Raw genomic sequence first — 23,825 nt, 5'->3', positions numbered from 1 at the left:
TAGTTTTGTGTCAAATTCGACTTGCAAATTCCTCCTACAATTTTGCTATCTCTTAAAGTTTTTAATTTAGCCTACCACCCACTTTTTTATAAATTCAACCTTGTAAATTATGCTTATTTAAGTTGTCCAGTATGTTAACTTTAACAATATTTAAGTAGATATACTGTTAAGTCACAATAGTAGGTAAAATATGTACTCTATAGTCTATGGCGTATATTTAAAATGTATTCGATTCGGTTTGTATATTGCATGTATAAATAATATCACATTGACGGCAGTTTATATTAAATTGTAGTTAATAATATTTTATATTGGCGTTCCGGGTACCTACATAGGATCGGGCAAGTATTTTTAGGCGATTCTATATATCTGTAGAATATATTATCTGCTTATTCAACGACTATGTATATAAACAAAAAGTGTAAAAACAATCTATCATTCACTTTATCTACAACAGGGTTTACTTTATGAGGTACATATTTTGGCACAGAGAGATTTCTTAAACTACAATTAACATATCTATCGTTAAAATTATTTTTAATTACATAAAACATTTATTTTCGATGTTCTAAAACTTGTTGACTGGTCTTAATCATTAATATGAATCACAGCTTTTTGCATTCTCCTACTTACTTACCGTCACCGCTACTCTTCTCCTAATTTTCGATAATTAATGGAATGATTTTAATCTTAAATCGAAATTAATAATAATTCAACCGATCCTTTGAAATTATACGACATTTAAAATATATAAGCCTTGAGATGTAAACCTCTTTCCGCTCTTCAGAAAGATAATAATTTAATTGGAGATCATTTTTATTTGGATCCAGGGAGTTCTAAATTTATCGTTCACCCCCCTCCGTAGCGTTGTGACGCGTCTTCCGTTTACTCGATCCTATATAATATTATCAGCGGCGATTCTACTCGCTTTGTTACGAATTCGAAGCAATATAGAAAATAATAACTTTCATTGAACTATATAAATAGACCACTCCGAAATCAAACTTCTCAATATTTATCTTAGACCTGCTTAGCTAATATTCGTCCATAATAAAATTGTAAAGTTAAAAAACTTTTAAAAAATATTCCTTTGCCGTTACAATATAAGCCGGCTCCGAGCTAGGGGCGGGGGCTAGGGGCGGGGTGAGCGGGCGGGGCGCACGGGCGAGCGGGCGGGGCGTGCGCGCGCGGCGGCGCGGGCGGATCAGCGCGCGTTGTGCACGTGCGTGGTGAGGTGCTTGGACAGGTAGTCGGCGCGCGCGAAGCACTTGCCGCACGCCTCGCAGTGGTAGGGCCGCTCGCCCGTGTGAATGCGCAGGTGCCGCGTCAGGTCGCTCTTGCCGCCGAACGCCCGCCCGCAGAACAGGCACACGAACGGCCGCTCGCCCGTGTGCTTCCTCACGTGCAGCTTCAGGTTCTCCTTCGACCGGACGCACTTGCCGCAGAACGGGCACGCGAACCTCCTCTCCCTCTCCCTCTGCCGATCGTCGTTCTGGAGGAATCCCAGAATGCCGGAGTGCGAGCTCGGGCTCTCGAGTTTCCTGTCGCGCTCGCTCTCCGAGCTGTCGGCAATGGAGCTGACACTGGCGAAGGACACGGGAACGCGCCGCCTCTCGGAGCCCGCCGGAAGGTCGTCTCGCTTCGTGTCGCCCTCGGGGCCGGAGCTGCGGAGCTCGGGAGAGTCGTCGACGGTGACGACAGACTCCGCGGGCCCGTTGGAGTCGACGGTGCTGTCCTGTTCGGCGTCACCGACCACCTCGACAGGCGAGGAGCGCGCGGCCGACCTCTTTTTCATAGATAGGTCCATCTCGCCGCACCGGCCGATCTGCACCTCGTTCGTGCTGGACACCTGGTCGATGCCCTCCGGCGGCTCCGCGGTCTTCGTGTGCAGCCTCTCGAGAGTGTGGTTCAGGCGGTGCTTCTTGAATGACTTGAGGTATCTAAACTGCATGCCGCATACGTCGCAGGTGAAAAGCTTGTCGGCGGGGAGGCGCGCGCGGTGGTTCTGCTCCCTGTGCTTGACGTACGCGGACCTGTACCGGTAACTCTGACCGCACTGCTCGCACACGAAGGGCTTGTCCTCGCCGGGCACCTGGGAGGAGTGCTGCAGGGCAGCGTGGCGCTCCAGGAGCCAGGCGGAGGGGAAGGAGGCGAGGCAGACGCCGCAGCGCCGACGCTCCGCGGGCAGCAGGTGGCGACTCTGGTAGGCCATGCAGTCGTCGCTGAGATACCTGCGCAGTCGGCACGCCTGCAGCGCCAGCAGCGGCGACCACATCGGCAGCGCAGGCGGGCTGCGTGGCGCGAGCCCCGCCCCCAGACCGGGGGACCCGCACGACATGTCCAGGCACAACTGAAATTGAACAATGAATAAGAATTAGTTATTTTATTATTGAAACCTTAGTTTTATTATTATTGAAAAAAATGTTTGTAACTTCCAAATTCCAATCGATAGATTTTTTTATAATGCTATAAGTTGACCGTATTTTTGTAAGTACTTTATCAGTCTTTGCTCCAGCGAAGGCTACTTACTAAAAAAAAGTAGACAGTTTACGCACCTGTGTATAAAAGTAGTGGCATGGTCCAATTGAAAGAACAGTTATGTAATGATTGTAGAGCTTTTATTTGTCAAAATTGTATTTTTACAGCTATGATATGCTTATATTTGTTTCAAAAGTTACAATGACCAACAGCGATGGATCTGTGTACTGTTGCGATTACAATTGACGTGACGCCGGCACCACCCTCCGCCGGACCGATATACTGTAACTATATTTCAACAAATTCGTACTGCTCTCCGTCACAACGTTATGAACTATAAATAATGTTAAGGCAAAACAGATTTTCACTAGTCTAAGTCGTCAACAATAAATGTTAAATAAACAGCTCGAGGGAAAGGGATCGACACCTCTACGAGGGTAACGACGATAAGCTATATAAATAAAGTGGACCTACGTTATTTGAACTTGTGCTGAATTAACCATTTACAGCATAATACACCCGGCGTCGCTGTCGGGACGCACGCGAGCGGCGCGCCCGCAGCTGCGCACGCAAGCCCGCGACGCCAGTTAACAAAATCAACTTAAACGTTAACGATATCGTACTAAAAGAACTTACGCTAAATAAATTATAATTAACGAATTACAATTAACAAAACAAATTGTACCAATTTACAATAATAATTAATACACCTACAGGAACTTAGAAAAATTGCAATATAAGTTCTATATTTAGGTATGCCACTTAAACAATAATCACAACTTCGGGCCTTCGCTTCCGGGTCAACTTAACGTTACTATCTAAGGCTATCGAATAAAATATCTATTGTCCTTTTATTGGTCGTAAAATAATTTTGCACTGGCTTGTTTGTTTGTCGTACAATATAGAGATTGGAATGCGCTATCTAAGGAGATGTTAACTGATGAAAATCATAAAAGGCATGCGGTAAGTTCTTGCAATTCACGATAACGAATAAAACTATCCAATTCTCGCCGCTGAATTGCAAGATATTTTCAGAAACAGAATTAGTCGCGCAAGTCACATATCATAACGCAACTTACAATTTTCACCATAAAATTACATATTTTTCACTAAAATTCATTTCCTACATAAACTATGTATATTCCGTGATTTGCAGCCTTTATATAAGTCTTGTATAGGCAAGAGGCACTCTAAATATAAAACTGTGGTCACAATTTATGATATAAAAATGAATCTAAGCTGTTTCTATTTGTGCCTGCAAACACTACACATAAAAACTTTTTATTGTACCGAAAAACAAAATTAAGTTTATTTATTGCAGTAAATGTATTTGTTGCAAAGCTTTTCCAAAACTATATTGAACTTTTAAAGCAAAAAAATGTTTGTAACTAAAAAATCAAGGCATTTAAATCATACAATATTACTAGCTACCTTTTACAGGTCAAAGAAAATGTTATATTTTATGTATAGTGTGTACTAGGCCTTAAATAATTAACAATTCGTGCTAGTCTCCTCTTACGATACTTGTACGTATTGGAAACAATAATCTACATAAATTTGCCATAAATATAGTATAATATAACTTTGTGCTAACGGCGTGTGAACTCTGTGGCGTGGCTACAACTGTTAAAATTTGAATAACTGCACTGTGACCGCGACCGCCGCGGCTGCGCACCGCAGCCGCTACCCGCTGTCCTCTACCGCCTATGTACAGTGTACACCTCGATACGTATAAATATAATTATAACAGTATCATTTCATTAATAAATAGTGCCTCTGGAGAAAATAAAATATTTCAATCCTGCATTCTGTACTATTATAAAACTATCATGATAAAACGACATACAAATTTGTTATTACGCATTTACTATTTATTGCTATCACTCGTGTATATTGTAAATATTGCTTCTTTCTTACAACAAGAAGAGGAACATTAGTAAGGTTTCAATATTGCTATACGTTCGGTAACATTCCCTCTCTAGAAACGAAAGTAGTGCAGCTTTTCAAATGGCAACATTATTGTGTCACTAATAAACTTTTTAATTTTATTTTTTATACAAATCTTCGATACTACGGCTCCAGAAAGTAGCGCATCTACCAATCTATACTCTAAATATGCGTTACATGAGACTTACGACGAAAATTAATGCTTCAACTTTATAGTAAATTCTCTAAAACTTTACATTGAAGTATAAAAACTCCTCTATTAAAATAACAGATAAAACGATGGGTGTCAAAATTCGCCCGCCGTGTCGTGAAAAATAACGCGAAAGGGCCCCGAGCGGGCGAGACGAATTCCGTCACCCATCCGCCGGAATGTTCGTAATATAAAATCATTAGGTACTCAACTCTTTGCACTAAGTGACTGATACATTGTAAAATAATTTAGTACACAAATACTGCGTATTCTATACCTAATTAACATTACCATGTGCATCGGAAGAGCTCCTACGACACTACGAGAGCGATTCTTTTCACAGACCGTCCAAAATATATTTCCAAAAGATTTCACATGCCACGGTACTAGCGACACCTACTCTGGGAATCCTCAGCTTATGAACGGCGATATCATAGGTTTAGTACTTTAGCCAGGCTTTGCCGTTTGTCTGTTAGCAAGTACTAGGGGGCAGATAGAAATCGTTCAGTTTTCGAACTATAAGTTATAACAATTGTTTTTGTTAAAACATTATGTATATTAAACAATATATTGTTTAATAGATATCGGACTTGTAATATGATACAACTATGATACGCTATTCATATCCTAATATGATCAACTTAATGTATTTCTAAATATCCAAAAACTTATCAAAAATGAGATCCATTTAAATCATATTTTAAGCCAAAGTTAGATATGCTACTAGGATTGTTACATTTTACTTAAAAAAAAAACTTTAAAATAATACAGCATATCGATATAAACAGCCCGTTAATTTTGGAATCAATCTGAGATGTAACCTTAGTTGTAAATATCACAGACCATTTCTAAATTACCATAATACTTTCGAAGAGGATATCCCATATAATTTATAATTATTTTCTAATTTAAAAGGGGTACCTACGTTTAGAACGAAATAATTTAAAATCTAAATGCACTCCAATGGTTTTAGCGATTGTTTTAAATGATATGTATACGGTCAAGATTTGACTACACTATCGACTAGGATCAAAATATTTACGTATATTTTCATAATTAACCGGTAAATACATTCGCTATAGTACCGTAGCATGGCATAAATAAATGTATACAATCTTAATTATTTCCAAACAATCGCAGCGATTATGAGCGCGAGTTTTATCATGTTATAAAAAAATAATTTGCATTTGTTTTGATGTCATTAACGAATATATAAAATGGTTATCACTATGATTTTTGCGAAACAACTAATACTTATGTCAGTAAAAAAAGGAGAAAAAAAGGAAGAATTAGTTATTTAACATAAACATAAAGACATAGGTAGGCTAGTTTAAATTATATAAATCATGGCACATTAATGTTACAATTCATCAAGTTGATATGTACTAACTTTTTTATATTTATTACCAAAATGATGGGCAAAATAAAAAAAAATGATTTTAACTACATTTAACAATTTAACAGCCTACTTGATTTTTTGTCAAAGGTAAGTATTCTCCCAAAGTCAGTAAACAATTTTTTCTAACGCCAAAACATATTATAAGAAAACAAGTGACAAGTGACAATCGCACACAATTGAAAATGACATCACAACAAAACATGTTTTGCTAGTAACTCAATAATTATTTGATGATAGTTCGCGCTCACAACGATCGCTCCATAGGCAATCAATCAGTAACAAATCAAAGCTTTAGTATATTTCACCATGTGATGTAGAAAATGTGGAGTAGAGATCGACCGGTAACAGAAGCATATTAACAGGCATCGTGTAGTTGATCTTGCTCGTAGAAAATTAACAGAGCCCTCACAACTACTCAACTCGATTGACTGTTAAGTCTAACAACAATTGGACTTAACAGTCAATCGAGTATAATCGTAAATAATTAAAATGTAAGCTGAGTGCTTAGTCGAATCGCATTTGCCAGTAACGTTAGGAAAGTGTCAAAAATGTATGGGATTTGACATTCAACTTCGCGAGCGCCACTTCGCGATGCGTTGTGTCAATTTGACATCTAACTTCACTATCGAAACTAGCGAAATATGCATTTGGACTAACCACTCAGCTCATCTGAGAACCATAAAGTTAATATACCTAGCGGAATAGAGCAACAATCTCGAGCTGTCAAACGAAACCGATATTGGTTTTCATCTGTGTGAAAAATACACTTACACAAGCATGATTGAACATGAATTCTATGAGATTAAATTGTCAACGTGCGGCACGTGCCGACTGGACGTCAAAAAAAGAGTGCTTCTGTCATGTATCACACGTCTCATTTTACCATGCAGTATTACTGATAGTGACATCTCTCTTGCTCAGGCCTTCTGTTTCTCTATTCCGCGAGGTATATTAACTTTACGGTAAGAACTGAGCCAATGGGTAACAAAATTATAAGTAAGTACTGGATTATAAATAAATATGAATATCTTTCATATAATACTATGGGTATTGGGTATGCAATAAACTAGTGAGCATCTAGTTTTATGTTTAGGGCTTCATTATCGGAACAATCTCCACCTTGTCGGTAAAACAAACGTTCTGTCTACTACAACAACGGTTCAAAACAATATCATATAATATGGTAATATCTATTGAAATCAAATTATAATTCATAAAATATCCCTGTATTTGACTCTGTTTATTATATTGAACACAGCTGTTATAAGTTTCAAACGACCCGAGATAAAACACGCCCATCGCTGGCACCGGTTAGGTTGAGTGAGTGAATTATTGACAACTCAGATTTTACCGATACAACCAGCGACTGAATCAATGCCAGCAATGTAGCGCTTACCCTACACGTATTAAAGCAGTAATGTCGCACATTTTGTGAGGTCATTTGAAACATACTACAAAAATAATATTGAGATGTGGTTATTCCAGTATGAAAATAGATAAAAGTTTATAAACAGTATATGTATATTGTGGCCCTCGGGCTCCGGAAGCGGGGCCCTGCGTCACACGCGAGCCGCGCCGCGCTGCACGAGGGCCACACTTTGAACTGAAACGAAACGAAGTGCTTAAAGCTTTGATTCCCATGATCACATCCGTGACCCTCCCCATCCGATCGGCTACTGAAGCGTACGTCCTAATAAATTTCCTAAAAATCCGATATCGCGTATCAAACTATATATATTTACATTTATATGTCGTAATATTGCTTTCGAATTACCTCAGGGGGGCGTGCGTTGTTAACCGTCGATATACATAAAATTAGTAAACACCTCAAATCCCTAATTGTATAAATACACCGAGTGCGATTCGACTCTATAAATCTTAGAAGCACTCCTCTTTAATCTTTAATATGTATTATAAAATCAATCTGGAGAGAACTACATATTTTATATGCGCGTCCCTAATGATTATGCCAGCTCTAAAGTAATATATTATCGTATTCTATATGTACATCGTCGAAGTGGCAACGGAAAGACTCCTCGGGAGCTTTGACGGAGCGAAAGCGAACAAGTGAAATTTAAACGTTTACTTTATTCTGAGAAGCATTAGATCTCTATCTAACTTTGGCTATGCCACCTAAAGGACAGTCGAGAAATAAATTAATAAGGCGTAAAAAAAGCACCTAAGTTTTGAAACGTCTCGAAGCGAAAGAAATCATAGCGCTCATTCAACGGATGTGAGTTAATTATCTAAGTGAAATATCAAATATTCATATCATTCAGATCACAGTTGCGGCGTTTAATCACATTCTTATCTAATTCAACGTATTGTCCACCATTTGTTCAACGTTTCCCGTCAACTATTTCCAGTGATACGTGGTGTCGGCCGGGCCGTTCGGAGGCCGGCCTCACTGGTGCGGGCTCTCCTCTTCGTCCGAAGGCCGCTCCCATTGCTGCGGTTCCTCTCTAGACTGGAGGCCGCGTTCACTGGTGCGGACTCTCCTCCTCGCCGTCGACGGGGCTGGGCGACAGGAACTTGCGCGCGTACTTCGGATAGTGGGTCTTCTCGTGCGCCTTCAGTATCGTCGACCGCGAAAACGTCTTGCCGCACAACACACACCGGAACGGTCGCTCACCTGAAAAGTTCGTTCGATACCATTAGATGAAGGCAACAATTTATAGACTACTGTATTTTTACATTAACTGCTCCGAATCGACTCACCGGTATGAACTCTACAGTGATCCTTCATATGGTGCCTGAGTTTGAACGCCTTGCCGCAGAATTCACATTTGAAGGGTCTGTCCCCCGTGTGTACCGGTAGATGGGCGATCAAGGAGGACACGTCCGGAAAACTCTTGCCGCAAAACTTGCAGAGCACGACGTTCCCGGGTTCGACGGGGCCTATATCCAAGTCTAGGGGGGACTCCTCCGTGGGCATACTCATGTATGTCGGTTCGCTGTACTGACCGATCAGGGGCAGCCCCATGGTCCGGCCCATGAGGGCGTCGCGGTACTTGAGGGTGTCGAGTGTGTGGGTAGTCAGTATGTGCCTGGTCAGTTTGCTCTGGTGCGGGAACGCTGCGCCGCAATGTATACACGGGTACCCCCTCTCCCCCTCGTCAATTCTCCCCCTACCGGACCCTTCGTACTCCTGCAACGACAAAAAGAACATCAACTTCTTTTTCTCTTGTTCGGTCTGTCGAACCGAGTGGGTGCAATATTCTACCACTACTGTCTAAATTGAGATGCGGTCTCGGAAAGTTTCGTTTTCACTATCTAAGTAAGAAGTTGACGCTCATTTTTGCCCAAAAAATTTGCAGGAGTGAACCCGGGAGCCGGCTACGCGTAGCGCGTTCGCCTGAACGACGCGCGCGTCAAACTATATGATACGCATACGTGTATATGGCCAAAATTCAAATACAAAAATTGCCCAAAATATATATCAAACAAAATGAATGTATATAAAAATGATGGCCAACAAAATGAAGGTCAACTTCTTGACAGCAAGGCACAGTATCGATAATCAAAGTAGCACATTATTACATGCAAGTAACTAACGGTCCACGAGAGTATGCTATAATAGTTAATTGCCGACTCGACTATTAATGGCCATAGGTTAAGTGCAGTTCTATTCACTACTTACAATATGATTAATTTCAAAAGACGACTTATAAAGTTATAAAGGAAACAATAGGATAACAAGCGATTTATTAGATACAGGTTAAGCAGCTACATGTGAGGATATAATATACAATTTTACGAGAATCATTTTTTAAATATTATTTACATAATATTTCAGTTTTACCAAATTATGTAAAATAATAGAAGACTTTGTAAAGTACTATTCCAGTCAAAAGTTAGATGTACAATTTGATTAAGCAGATCCCAAAAAACCATTAATATTACTATTACTTTTATCTATCCAACAGTAATTAAAGGTTGACTATAGAGCACAAGCAAGAAAAGCATTTTAAAACCAAAACAAGTGAAAGCATAACAAAAAACTATTTCACTTTCACATGTAAAGCTTAAAAAGTTATTTTGAAAAAGAGGTTTTTATAGGTACAGTAATAGTGTTGACTTTACTAGTATTATCACGACTTCAAAATTATCTGAGATGTCCTAACAGGACAAAAACTTTTGTGCTTGAGTTATACACCTATTGATGTTTCGTGTGATAATATATTTTAGTAGACTCTAGGCCTATTTAAAGTCCTAGTTCATGAAATTTAATAAGTATTTCAATCAGGCTTGATTTAAAATATAGTTATCGGGATTTAACTTGAACATGAAAAATAAAATTCTACTATTAAATTTTTGGCAATATGAAAGTACTAGGAATTAGGATCTCTCTTATATATCTTAATAAAAGACTTTATGGGTGACAAAAGCATTATTTACTTACAGACTCATGTTGTAATCTGTATTCTGCCTCCGCACTCTTCTCATCGTTACTTCTTTCCCAATCTGCCTCCTTTTTTAGTGACTGAAAAATTTGTAAAAACACTTTGATTAAGTAGCTATTTTACTTTTAATAAATATTAATTTAAACAATACAATATAATTATTACACTAGACCTGCATGACATAATCTGCTTAGTGCTTAGTAATTTTTAAAACAATATTTCCTATAAGTATTGTCAATTATTACTACTAGTAGAAGTAAGATAAGGATGTTTTGACTTCTATGCTAATTATTTAACCATGTGGCTAAAATAATTTGATATCATTTGACTTGATAAATAATCTTACAAGTGGTACTTGCTGAACTGGCGGTAGACCAGACGGGCCAGCAATTGGTTCATTTCTTGGGCTTGATATTGAGCTGTGAGGATGTGGAAGGCCTGGATGTGATAAAGAACTCAAAACACTCAGCCTTTGTTCTACTGGAGAGTAACGGGATCCTAGTGCACTTCCATGACTGTTTATTGTCATATTGATACCTGAAAATATAAAAAATAAACCTGAATAATTAGACCGTACATACTTTTTCCCCAAATACAAAAAGTAGATGACTGTGGGGAAATATTTTCTGAAAGTTGAATTGTACTCGTAAGACTATTTTTATATGTAAAGACTAAGTATAGCCTTATATCCTGTCTTATCATTTGGCCTTACCTAATCAAAATAATAATATTGTTCCAAGAAAAATATATTAACATATCCGACCACAAAACAGTCTTCTTTAGTATAGACATTTTGTTGTGGTTGTAGCGATAAACTTGACCCACTAAATACGTGAAACAATAATGTAGCGGTTTGCAAACTTTAGCTTTATATAAATCTTATTCATTCAATAAATTTTTTAACAATTTACACAAAAACAACAACATAGAAATCACACAGAAGCTCTCATGTCAAATGTCAAAACAAAGATCTGTCAGCTGTCATTATTTGACATTATTTTTTTTATTACTTACACAGCAAAGCAAAAACTGCATGATCTACAATGGATCTACATTCTTAGAGTACGCTGCACATCATGGCCAAGTGAATTTATTATTTTTTTCATTTATTCAATGTTTAGAGTTCCGTACCCAAAGGGTAAATACGGGACCCTTTATACGTGGGAGAGCCATGCTTCGGCACGAATGGGCTGGCTCGACCGGATAAATACCACGTTCTCACAGAAAACCGGCGTGAAACAGCGCTTGCGCCGTGTTTCGCCGAGTGAGTGAGTTTACCGGAGGCCCAATCCCCTACCCCTACCCTATTCCCTTCCCTACCCTCAACTATTCCCTTCCCTTCCCTACCCTCCCCTATTACCCTATTCCCTCTTAAAAGGTCGGCAACGCACTTGCAGCTCTTCTGATGCTGCGAGTGTCCATGGGCGACGGAAGTTGCTTTCCATCAGGTGACCCATTTGCTCGTTTGCCCCCTTATTTCATAAAAAACAAAACCCTATTACTAAGACTTCCATGTCTGTCTGTCTCCAGGCTGTAACTCAAAAACGGTAATAGCTAGAGAATTGAAATTTTACAGATTATGTATATCTGTTGCCGCTATAACATTAAACTTAAGTTAACTTATTAAACTTAATATTTAGGGGGGCTCCCATACAACAACTTGATTTTTTTGGTCTTTTTTGCTCTATATCAATAATGGCTACAGGTAGGTACTTGAATTTTTCTCAAAGTTCTTAATTATATGTGTACTTTAATATTTAATAATAATATTCAAATAAAATAAAAAATTAAGGGGTGCTCCCATATAAAAGAACACAATTTTTGGCCTAATTTTGCTCTATAATGGTACGGAACCCTTCGTGAGCGAGTCCGACTCACACTAGTCCGATTATTTTAATTGCATTCTAGTGCATTTCACGACCGTTTACATTATTCCAATAATTGTAATCTAGCTCTGGATAGTGGGATGGATCATTGGATTGAAATGTAATTCTTTGAAATTGTACTTTTTTAAAATTAATGTCAATATTTAATTGGATAACTGTATTCGCGCTCATTAGCATTCCGTAAATTATATTTAAAGTAAGGAAACATGGTACAAAATAATATTGAGATTGGGGTTTTAGTACAATCTAGTTAGTATATACCTACGTGGTACCAATTAAAATATATAATTTCCTACATAAATTGTTGAAAATAAAAGAATAACATGCGTACCTATATTATCATTTGCACCGTTTGATCTAATGGAAACTGTGTCTTCTTCCGGCGACGACGGTCGCATTGGCTCGTCAGGTGGTTCATCTTTGGGTATTGGAGGATGCGTAAGCGTCGGTGCTTCAATCGATGTTTCAGGCCTAAATCGTCGAACGGAAAGTAAAGGTGACATTCGAGGAGGAGAAGCGTCTGTCGCTTCTCTGTCACGAGGATCCCTCACATCCCGTAGGTCTCGAGATTCTCTATTTTCTCTACTTTCTCTATGTTCACGTAAATCCCGTGTGTCTCGAGAATCTCTAGTCTCTCTAGATTCCCTCGTGTCTCTTATTATGTCACGGTCTCTAATTTCACGTTCACGTTCCCGCTCCCGCTCTCTTTCTCGTGGTTCCCGCTCCCTTATCTCTTTGATCTCTCTATCACGTAAGTCTTTTGGTTCGCGCCTGTCCTCTTTCTCTCGATTGTCCCGATCTTCTAACCTCTCTTGCGAGTCTATGCCCTCTTTGCTTTCCTGCGGTTGACACTCCTCCATCGGCTCTGGAACGTTCCTTGTGGTGATGCCAGCTGCGCTTAAAGTCGTCATTTCAGCTAGTCCTTTGACCTAAAAGGGTAGAAAATATTTCACTTTATTGAGAAAAAATGTTTCACTTTTTAATAATTATAAGAGATTTGCCGACTAGTCGGTAAAGCCGACTATCCGGCCACTTTTGTAGTCGGCGACTAGTCGGCGACTAGTCGGCGAATAGTCCGCAAAAAGCGCCGACTATCCGGCTTTTTATTATGATCGGCACATCTCTAATAATTATAAGACATGTTCCAGAAGGAAAAAAGTACCTACCTAAGTCAGTAATAATTGTTACTGAATATAGTGGAAAAAGTGCACGTAAATTGTGTTTTATTAGTGTTCAATAATATGAATTTCCACCAAGAAATAACAGTACTTATAATGAATTACATAATATAATAAATAATCAGTAGCGGCGTTAGGGGAGGACACTGGGCGACCAGGGCACCGGATAAAAAGGGGCGCTGAAGGCAATCAAAAGAGGCGCCAAATTTTTCAGCACTACCAGTACCCTGGGCGGCGAAGTATTCTCGCCCAGGGCGCTAGTAGTGAAAAACTGGCACTGTAAATAATACTTTAACCTTTTTGGGCCTACACTATATTTACCTGAAGACTCTCAGCGGTTTTGAGTAGCGCTGGCAGTTGGCAGTACTGGACGTTGACCTCGCCCTTGTACATGAAGTCGACGAGCGTGCGGAGCTCCTCCAAGCCCACGTCCTTCAGGATCACGATGGGGTGGCGTGATGGATGATCCACGAACAGGGAACGGAAGTAGGATGAACACGCGGACAACACTACCTGCAAAACCAAATAAGGGGCCTTATAATCTGTGGTTGGAACAGTGATGGAAAATATCTATTTCTATTTCCAAAACACGTGTAAGTATAGTACAAGTTTGATGAACGTGGCAAAATGGCACAAACGGCGACACGTTAATGACAAAGCGCTTAGAGGTCACGACATCATCCACGTTTAAAGCCTTGCCGAGCTATAAATTATAATGTTACCGGACGCAATTTCATAAGAATCAGATATCGACAGTCTGAAAAAACCGAAATTCGAGATACGAAAATGAGATTGAAGTTAATAAGGAAGGCAAGTACCTGCATTATTTATCGATCGACAACAAATAGACAATATGCAAGCTTATTATTCAATACGAGGAGTGAAGGCTGCTCAGTGATCACTGTAAATTGTAATAATAATAAGCCTTCACTCCGACAGGCCTTTTCCTCTTAGGTATATTCGGGATAAAAGTTGCAGCAAAAAATTGAAAAACAATTCCAATTTCATGAATAATTAGCGAACAGATTTAGTTCACTTTCAGGTTTCAGTACTTTTTCGTGAAATAGGATTTTCGTATTACCGAGTCTGTCTGTCCGTCTGTCTGTCCGCGGTTTTAGTTCAGTCTCAGAGACTATAAGGCCTACAAAGCTGTAATTCGGCATGAACGTACATCTTAATCAAACCGACAAAATGGTAAGTATATAAAACCTTTAATTTTTTTGTGGTACCTTCGATACACATTAAGCGGGGATGATTTATTTTTTTATTAAAAATCATTTTCCGATTTCGAGGTCCATTTGTGAAATATGAAGTTCTAAAGTGGAAAAATTCGTTAGAGTCCAGTGCCCCGCCCCCCCATTCTACTGTGGATGTGTCTAATGGAAATGTGAAAATTCACGGGAGTAGCAAAGATGCTGAATTTAAAAGGAAAACACCCCCGGCTAAGAAGACTTAACAAGTTATTTAGTAACAGTCGATGACATAAACAAAATATATGAAAAGTATAAAGGAATTTTTCGTTAAAATTCCTTTTTAAAATGTTACTGAGATGGTGAAAAATTATCAAAAGCTAGCGTTACTACAGAACCCTATTTTGCGCGTGGCCCGATACGCACTTGGCTGGTTTTTTTTTTTTTGTTATCTAGATGTCTATTACGCATATTGTACGCTGTCAGTGGTGGATAATTTTATCTAAGTGTATATAACTACCACAAAAGTTAAGTGTACCTGGGTGTATTTAAAAAAAATACACATTATTTTGATGTGATTGATTTATGACCATGAGAAGTACCAATAATAGGGTCATAACTGACGGTGCGTGCAGCGTGGCATAATAACTTTATGGTGATGATGATGAGTGATGACAATTGATGAAATTGACATATTGGCATATTATTATGCTTAAATTAGTTGTTTAAATGCTGAAATCCCTGAACATCTATGAGGATTGAAAAATTCTGTACAGGACCATCGGAATCAAGGTATCTATACATTTTTGCAGAATGTTACTTTTTGGTAGTACATAATATGTTTGAAATCCTTCAGAAAAAGTCAAAATCACTACAGCAATACCCCTGTACATGTTTCCTTACAAATTTTAAGGAGTTGCCTCGATTCATCGTGGACTTTTGTGAACGTGGTACCAAATTTCAACTATGTCCTATACAACAACAGAAGTATCTTAAAAATCGGTCTACAAAATATAGTGGAGTTATCCGCGAACAAACATAACTAAATAAAGAACATACTATCGAATTGAGAACCGTCCTCTTTTTTTAGAAGTCGGTTCAAAATAAAAAGACGATTCTCTTCACTAATTCGTTTATTTTATAATCAACTTTTGCTACGGAATCAGCAAAATATTTGGTATGAGTTTATTATAAAATTAATATCAGAACTTACCACATCGGTAAGTTCTTATATTCAAAACAGAAAAATCAAATTAGCTTGAAAATAATAATTTTAATAGATACCAAATGTCGTATCGCACAAAACAGTAGCAAGGAAATAGGCGAGAGCGCGCACGCTAGTTGCCTAAGCGACAGTGGAACTACGACTGATCGAAAAAACCGTTACTATCCACCATATTAGGTATGATTTACAGCGGGGACAAGCGACAACGCGTCAAGTGTTTGTTTGGGCTAACCACAATTAAAATTAAATAATTATTTCAGCAATTGGTATCCAAGTAACAAAATTTATAGATAAAACGGCAGGTAAAAGGTTACCAAGCGCCACATATTATCTTAGTTTCGGCGAGTAAAATTTACTATATCGAATTTTTGATATGATTACGGTTTGTTAAAAAATACTTAACGACAGAAAAAATATCCTAGGCCAATCCTAGTCCTACGCCACTGTTAGACAGTGCGTAACACTGTTAGACAGTGCAAAGCCAGCGTTTCCAGCAAATGGAAAGGAAGCTCGTAACGTGTTGAATCGTGGGTGAATCAAATTGCGACGACGTTTTTGTATATCTAGACTGGATACAAAAATAAGTGTCGAATATTCTGTACAAGCACAGAAAACTAATTATAGTTTCAACGTAAGTAAAAGTCAATTAATTTTTTTTCTGATTTTTATTTTGCAGGGGAAACGCTTAAATGCCTTCTCTGGGTTGGGGATGTGCCTCAATGATGCTAAAGCACCCGGGGGTATGTGGGACTGGCCAGCGAGAAGCGCCAGCCGGTCCACTAAATCCACCTGTAGTTTTCCATCAGCCATTGAACGGAGAGTGTCCTGGATCCGTCTAACACAGAACGCCCCCATGACCAGCCGGTCTACCTCATAAGAGAACAGAATTTGACTCGACACAGCCCAACTAAAAAAGTATTTATGTCCGTCAATTTCCCTGACGTGAAATTACTGATGAGCACAGGCACCTGCAGCAGAGTAGACAGAGTAGTTATGGCTATTGTGCCTGCAGACTCTCTTGAATATTTTCATAAGAAACTGCATAATGCATTATATTCTATACTAGCTGTTACCAGCGACTTCGTCCGCGTAGAGTGTAGACTTTAGATTATAGTTGTTCCCGTATATCGATTGAATAGTTTACGTGAAAATCATAAAAGTTTATTGTGCGGGAACCGTACATTTTCCGGGAAAAAATTATCCCTTGTCCTTTCCCGAGACTCGAAGTATATCTCCATACCAAATTTCATAAAATAGATTGAATAGTTTAGGCGAAAATTATAAAGTTTATTGTGTAGGAACCGTACATTTCCGGGACAAAAAGTATCCCTTGTCCTTTCCCGAGACTCAAAGTATCTCCATACCAAAATAACGCCTCCGTGGTCCAGTGGTTCAGAGCTCGGCTCTTGACTCGGAGGTCGTGGGTTCGATTCACGCGTTGGAAACATGTTATTTCCAAGTTTGCTTAGGATAATGCAGGCTGATCACCTGCAGTGCTATTCTCTAAGGACAAACGATTTAACAGCCTACGAAACAGCCGCTGTAACAGCGGTTAGGGCCGAATCGGTATTCCGCAAGTTTCGCCCCTACGCTGTTCGACACTAGCGCTTCATGGCTGTTGGCGGCATGATTTGAAATTAAATTTTTGACATTTCTTATATGAAATTGGTATTCTCTAAGCAAAACAGCCTTCAGCTTCGACTGCAGCCTCGGCGTACGCTTACAACTTTTTATGTCAAACAAAAAGCTTTAATTTCGTGGCTGTAGCACGGCTTTAGTCAAGAATTTCAAGTGGTTAATTCGTAAATTGTGGCCCTTCCACTTAAGATTACCATTATGTTAGTTTGTGTTAGTGATTTTGAAGTTGGATTACTCCACCGGATTACTCTGAATATAAAATGTAAGTATTTCGTTTACATTAAGAAATTATGTACTTTCGCCGATATTATAATATGTGAAGCAGGTGCATCTTTAAGTTTGAAATTGTTTTATTAATTTAACAGGGCCGCCAGAGTCTTGTGTATATTATACCTTCTCGAAGAGGCTAAGAGACGCGATGAGTTGGAAAAAAGACGCCAAAGTCGCAGAATACGAAACCTTCGGCAAATATCATCCCACCGCGACTACGTCCTAAATTTCCGACTCACCAGGGACCTCATATCTGCATTGGAAGGAGATCTTGTACCATTACTGCCTCCACGAGTACGACGTGGTGGTCTCAGTCATCATATTAAGGTAAGCCGTAGGTACTTATTTTTGTATTGCACAAAGTATAAGACAATGGAGTGCAATACAACTACATGATAATATTATCATACTCATTTGGACACTAGTCTGTTACACAGTTAATTATAATTATACCTAGTATGCACTGGGTTCTAGTAGGAGCTTTAATATAGTAGAATGTGTATCATTATAAAATGTCAGTGTTATTCAACTGCAGAAAAGTTATTTCTTAGTATTGAGTTTACTTACATAAAAACATTACTTATTTTATAATATTTTGGCAAAGTTTTTCTATTGCTTTTTAATCCACTATTTTCAAAGCACAACATGGAACAACCCTATTTTTATTTTTTCAGATTCTATGCACTCTATCATTTTTGGCCACCGGAAGTTACCAAAACATAGTTGGAAAGTCACTTTTCAACTATGTTTCACAGCCATCTGCTAGCCGGGCTATTCGTTTAATAGTCAATGCCCTTAATCACCCCAACATTGTAAAGAAATACATAAGATTTCCACAAAATCTAAATGAAAGAGAAATAAAAAAACAAGGGTATGTACAATAATGATGTAATTCCCTGGTCTCAACGCTACTTTGGCTCATTGATTTCTAATTTCTATATTATATTACAGATTTTACAATAAGTTTAAAATGCCCGGTGTAATTGGCTGTGTTGATGGGACTTTGGTGGCCATGGTTCGACCTAAAACAAACGAAGACCGATACTACTGTAGAAAAGGTTACCATGCTAGAAATGTTTTAATTGTAAGTTTTAATATGTGATTATAAAATTACCAATAATTGTTGATTCAATAAAACTTTTAAAATAATATAAATCAATTGTAATTAAATTGAATTACTGCACAAACAAAGTTGTGATGGACATCTGATTATTATAATAATTGATAATTATTTATATTAAGAAAATGTTTAATATTTGTTTTTCTTTAATTGAATATGTAATTATTTTATTTAATAAAATAAAGATTAAAATTAACATTTTTGTTGCAGATAAATGACTGTGATCTCAATATACTGCATGTGGACGCTACATTTGGAGGAGCTACACATGACAGTTTTATATTTAATAACACCGTTATCCAGCACCACCTAGAACAGATAAATAATGCAGGAGAGACAGCATATTTGTTAGGTATGTACAATAATATACTCTTGGTCTTGGCAATGGATATTCATTAATTATAGTAGATAATCAGTTGGTAATGTAAATTGTAAATACTTATAATATATTGTTCGCAGGTGATTCTGCATACGGACAGAGGTCCTACCTGATGACCCCATGTGCCAACCCCGAGCCTGGTTCTCCAGAAGAATACTACAATACTGTGCATAGCACAGCAAGAAATAGCGTAGAGAGAACCATAGGAATTTTAAAAGGCAGATTTAGATGCCTTCTGGTTCATAGAGTGTTACACTATGATCCAGAAATGGTTTCTAAAATTGTTATAGCTTGCTGTGTTTTGCATAATATTTGTAACAGAGCTGGATTACCAGCCTTCGAGTTACCATATAATTTGCAACATGAAGAAATTCGGTTGCAAAGTGAGAGTCATCACGTAGAGCCTGCTGCATCTGTAGGCGCTTTGGAGCATGGTCGCGCTTGTCGCCGGCAACTTATAAATATATTATGGCGTGGAAGGCGATAAATATTTATTTTTTTGCATGTCTTAGTTAAGGTAGTTAAGAAATAGTATTTATTGAAATGTTCATTTTATTTTATCATTAAACTATAATAATAATACGTCGGTAAACCAACAATGTCAATATTGGATAATATAAGTTTATGATTAATATATAAAATTATAATTCTATGTGGTAAACTATTAAAACAGAGATAAAATGTTAAAGATTTTATAATAATTTATAAGTACATTTTTATTTTACATTTAGGTTTTAATATTAAGTTAATTTTAGTTGTAAGTAAGTAAATATTTTTTTATTAAAGTAAATTTGAGATTACTTATTTACTAATGTTTTCTATATTTAAACAAGAAATATAATCGCAAATTAAAAATATGCTAAATAAAAGCCATATGAAATAAAATAATTTTTTAATACGTTTTTTATCATTATAAAAATTAATATTAATTACAACAAGAAAAAATATAATACAATATATCTAGGAACTTAAACCATTTAAGACTAACCAAAAGTTTATTTTATTTATTTATTTAGTTGATTGGGACATCGAAACATTATTAAATAAGCGCATTAATTATAAATTATTCTGATGCATGTACCTTAGCAAGTGACACGGCATTTATAATAAAAGCTCCAAAAAAAAAAACAATTTAAAATTATTACTAAACTATAAGAACAATTACATATTGTATAAATTGAGTGTTTGTAACAGTAAATGAAATTTCAAGCAAAGTAAATTAATACATTAATAACAAATTTCTGAACAAAACTTAAAACTATAATATTACATTAACTTAAAAATTATTTAATTAATTTATTACAAATTCTATATACTGACAAGTAAATTTTATTGTTAGGATATTAGTGTTTAAAATTATAAATTAAATTATATTAAGATGTCTAAAAAAATAAAGTTCTACATAACAGAGCTAATAATTATTATGTAGAGGTATTCTGAGGTCTGTTACATAGAACTCTTTCCACACATTGACTGACAGCATTAGTGAAGCGGTCTAATGCTTCTGCCAGTATTTTTGGACCCTGTGCATTGGCCTCCATTGCCCGAGCCCAAGCGAGCTCCGCCTCGGTTCGCCGCTCTTCAATGGCAATAAACCTTTCGGTAAGGCTGGCCATCTCAGATCGTCGCTGCGACGGGGGAGACCGTTGCAGCGGACGTCGGCGTACCGGATGGGCCCCAGCCCGCGGTGATGCGAGTGCGGTGCGGCGGCGATGCTGCGCGGCGGTGCTGGGTCCCTGCGCCGCCGCCGGTGTGGATGAGCCTCTACGCCGACTCGGGGAATCAAAGCAAATGCGCCTTCGCGCTCTGACACCATCGCTTACTCCAGTTGTTGGTATTCCCTCTGTCACTGCAACATTTCTAACAGCGTCAGGGGGGGATGCCTGAGAATAGAAATATAATATATTACTTCTTTTGTTCATTAAGCTTCTTGATTGAAGCAAAAATAAATTCGAAAAGGAATATCTGAGTGTGATCTATTTTCACTTACTATTTCAACTTCTTGTAATGTGTAAACGTCTTCTATGATAATATTATGTGGAGTATCTATGGATGGTGTCAGGTTTTCAGCTACTGTGTCTCCAGCAATAGCAGCTGCAGTTCCTTCCTAAAAAGTAATACAGTTATTATCATCATGATATTTTATATATTAATACGCGAGCGAAAAACTTTGGATCCTTTTTGATGAAAAATGCGGAAACATAGGTGAATGAAATTTTGCACAGTTATAGTTTATATGGTGTAGGAGTGCATCTAGCTTATATTATTTTGAAATTATGCTTCTATCATACATTTTTTTTTAACAAATAAAACATTACACACAATACACACACTTCAATGTAGCTCATATTAAGTGGATATTTAAAAATTATATCTTTTTTGTTTAGCCTGTTCCTAAAATAATAATTCATAGGCCATAGCTCCATGACAACTATTTCAGGAGGTCTGTGTTTGTTATAATGTAGAAAGTACTGGAATAAGTTTTTACCCATTGCATATTTTGAGCATCCAGAATTGTCACATTGTCAGTGTTGCTTGATTGCTCAGGAACATCCTGAAAAACATAATTGAAAACTTAGTGATATACATTATTATTGAATTTTATATTATGACATCTATTATCTATTATAAAAATTGGTCTTACATTATTCAGATGTCGCAATATGCTTTCCGAGTCACCAGTCTCAGAGCATAGAGGCCGTAGAACTGGACATTCATGTTCCTACAAATAGACAATAAAAAATACAATTACATTTAGATCACTAATTATTATTATAACTATATTGTATGGCTGTTGCAATTTTAAATAATGTCATGACTCATGCTTTAGAACTAAGATACATACAGGAAATGGATTAATTGATAAATTTGTATCGCCAGTAGCAAAACTAAGACCACCAGAAATGGTCAAAATCTTTTGCTCCAGTTCTGTTAGATCCACCACCTCTGCATCAACCCCACCACCAGTTCTCCGCCTAGCAGTCTCTGCATTATTTGCTTTCCTTTTTGTTGCAGCTTTTTTATCTTTCCAATACTGTACACAAAAACAATTATAAAATAGAGAGAAATAAAGATATGTCTATTTTAACCCTGAATTATGTATCAAAAACTTATTATAAGCATTATACCATGCATACTTCTAATTTCTATCTAATGAGATCTACAAATTATTCTAACCTTAGCCCACTGCTTCCAGTCCTTTATACACCCATCACCAACACTGTTTAAAACTGTGGCGATTTCCATCCAGCCACTTCGCATGCGAGTTCTTGCATTGGCTGTACGGGCATGTCCAGTGGCAAGGTCTGTTCTCACCTCCATAAACCCAATCAATTTTTCCAACTGGAGTGAAGAGGGACCAGCATTACGAGTCACTGCAAGAGTTAAAGTACATTAGCAACTTATTTTAACATTTGTAATTAAAATACTAATGAGCCATAATATTATGACACAATGGTCATGGGAACAATAATATGATACTTACTTGTTTAATTTAGATTAATGTTCACTATGGGTTATAGAACAAGTCACGTTCACGATTCTGTTGCAACTAAGTTACCGATTGTATAAAATAACACATTATTTACACGGTCCCAAGTTTCACAAAATATTTTAAGTGGTTTTCGTGGGTCGCCCCAATCGACCGATGCCCAATTTTAAGCATACAAGTGTAGCACACGTGTAGCACTTGATTTCTTAACATAATCGATTGGATTTTTTTCATATTTTCTTAGAAGTTTGTTTTCTGTCTGTCAAATCATACGCATTGTTGGTAAACAAAATCCTAAATCTTGGTAGATTTAGGATTTTGTTTACCAACAATGCGTATGATTTGACAGTTGACTTTTTTTAAAATTAAACAAAGACCAAATTTTTTCAAACATTTCAACTTTCATGTCATATTTTGCAATTATTTTTAATGAAACGCATACTAATGATTTGTTAATGTCATTTTGTATATAAAAGTATTAATTTAATAATTGTTATCACAACGAAATCGCTGATATTTACGAAACAAAAACATATCGATAATTTAAATACGACTGCGCCCATCCCTCAAAAACAGCCTTGCGAACAGCCGTGCGCTCACGCAGCCGAGACATCGTCGACGAGCTAATAGAGCTTACAGAATACGAATTCTACAGCCGTGGTAACAGCGAACGATGTCACGGCTGCGACATCCGTGATAACAGCGGAGAGCACAGCCTTAACGTGTTCCTTAGAGAATAGCCTAGCTGATTGTCTGATAAGTAAGATGATCCATGCGTCGGATGGGCATGTAAAAAGTCGGTCCTGCGCCTGATCTCTCGCCAGTCGTGTCGGTCTGCCGTCCCACTGGGTTATGAGAGTAAAGGAATAGAGAGTGCTCTTGTGTACTGCGCACACACTTGGGCACTATAAAATTACTCCTGCGTAGCTGGCCTGGTTTCAATGAAACCGGCCACCGTCACCGAAACCGGTGTGGGAGCTATTATTATTATATATAAGTACCAAAATTCATCAAAATCGATTGAATAGTTTA

At 37.7% G+C, this 23,825-nt stretch overlaps 2 protein-coding genes and 1 long non-coding RNA gene across 6 annotated transcripts in view; 1 reads left to right on the top strand and 2 right to left on the bottom strand.

Annotated features, from left to right (window-relative positions):
• Window positions 1-562: 562 nt before the first annotated feature.
• Window positions 563-23,825, bottom strand: part of LOC121727291 (protein tramtrack, beta isoform-like) — a 50,742-nt gene continuing 27,479 nt past the window's right edge. For both annotated transcript variants that reach the window (XM_042115026.1, XM_042115027.1), the window contains exons 3-7: window positions 13,803-13,994; window positions 12,635-13,232; window positions 10,764-10,954; window positions 10,417-10,497; window positions 563-2,350 (exon numbers count right to left, since the gene is read on the bottom strand). In XM_042115026.1, the coding sequence (XP_041970960.1) occupies window positions 1,205-2,350; window positions 10,417-10,497; window positions 10,764-10,954; window positions 12,635-13,232; window positions 13,803-13,994 (2,208 nt within the window). In that variant the 3' untranslated portion in view covers window positions 563-1,204. The remainder of the gene's footprint in view (window positions 2,351-10,416; window positions 10,498-10,763; window positions 10,955-12,634; window positions 13,233-13,802; window positions 13,995-23,825) is intronic.
• LOC121727293 lies at window positions 17,914-19,908 on the top strand. Its single transcript, XR_006035646.1, has 5 exons — window positions 17,914-18,131; window positions 18,479-18,675; window positions 18,756-18,862; window positions 19,135-19,276; window positions 19,384-19,908. It is a non-coding gene; the product is annotated as an uncharacterized LOC121727293 (long non-coding RNA).
• On the bottom strand, window positions 20,694-23,042 carry LOC121727292. 3 transcript variants are annotated; one of them, XM_042115028.1, is made up of 6 exons: window positions 22,788-23,042; window positions 22,481-22,677; window positions 21,948-22,025; window positions 21,792-21,857; window positions 21,294-21,410; window positions 20,694-21,186 (listed from the first exon to the last, which is right to left on the bottom strand). In XM_042115028.1, coding segments are annotated over exons 1-6 (921 nt in total). In that variant the 5' UTR covers window positions 22,789-23,042; the 3' UTR covers window positions 20,694-20,724. The 3 variants fall into 3 exon arrangements, 2 of the variants coding, with proteins under 2 accessions (XP_041970962.1, XP_041970963.1); XM_042115029.1 differs by lacking the exon at window positions 21,792-21,857; XR_006035645.1 differs by lacking the exons at window positions 20,694-21,186; window positions 21,294-21,410; window positions 21,792-21,857; window positions 21,948-22,025; window positions 22,788-23,042 and adding an exon at window positions 22,128-22,337 and having other exon boundaries at window positions 22,481-22,777.

This window comes from Aricia agestis, chromosome 5, assembly GCF_905147365.1.
Source record: "Aricia agestis chromosome 5, ilAriAges1.1, whole genome shotgun sequence".
NCBI classification, from domain to species: domain Eukaryota; kingdom Metazoa; phylum Arthropoda; class Insecta; order Lepidoptera; family Lycaenidae; genus Aricia; species Aricia agestis.
This window is presented reverse-complemented; position numbering and strand designations above follow the sequence as displayed.

Coding starts and splice junctions, on each gene's coding strand:
- LOC121727292 (XM_042115028.1), bottom strand. Junction 22,026..22,480: donor ACTGGAAGCAGTGGGCTAAG/GTTAGAATAATT, acceptor GTCTATTTGTAG/GAACATGAATGTCCAGTTCT. Junction 21,858..21,947: donor TATTGCGACATCTGAATAAT/GTAAGACCAATT, acceptor TATGTTTTTCAG/GATGTTCCTGAGCAATCAAG.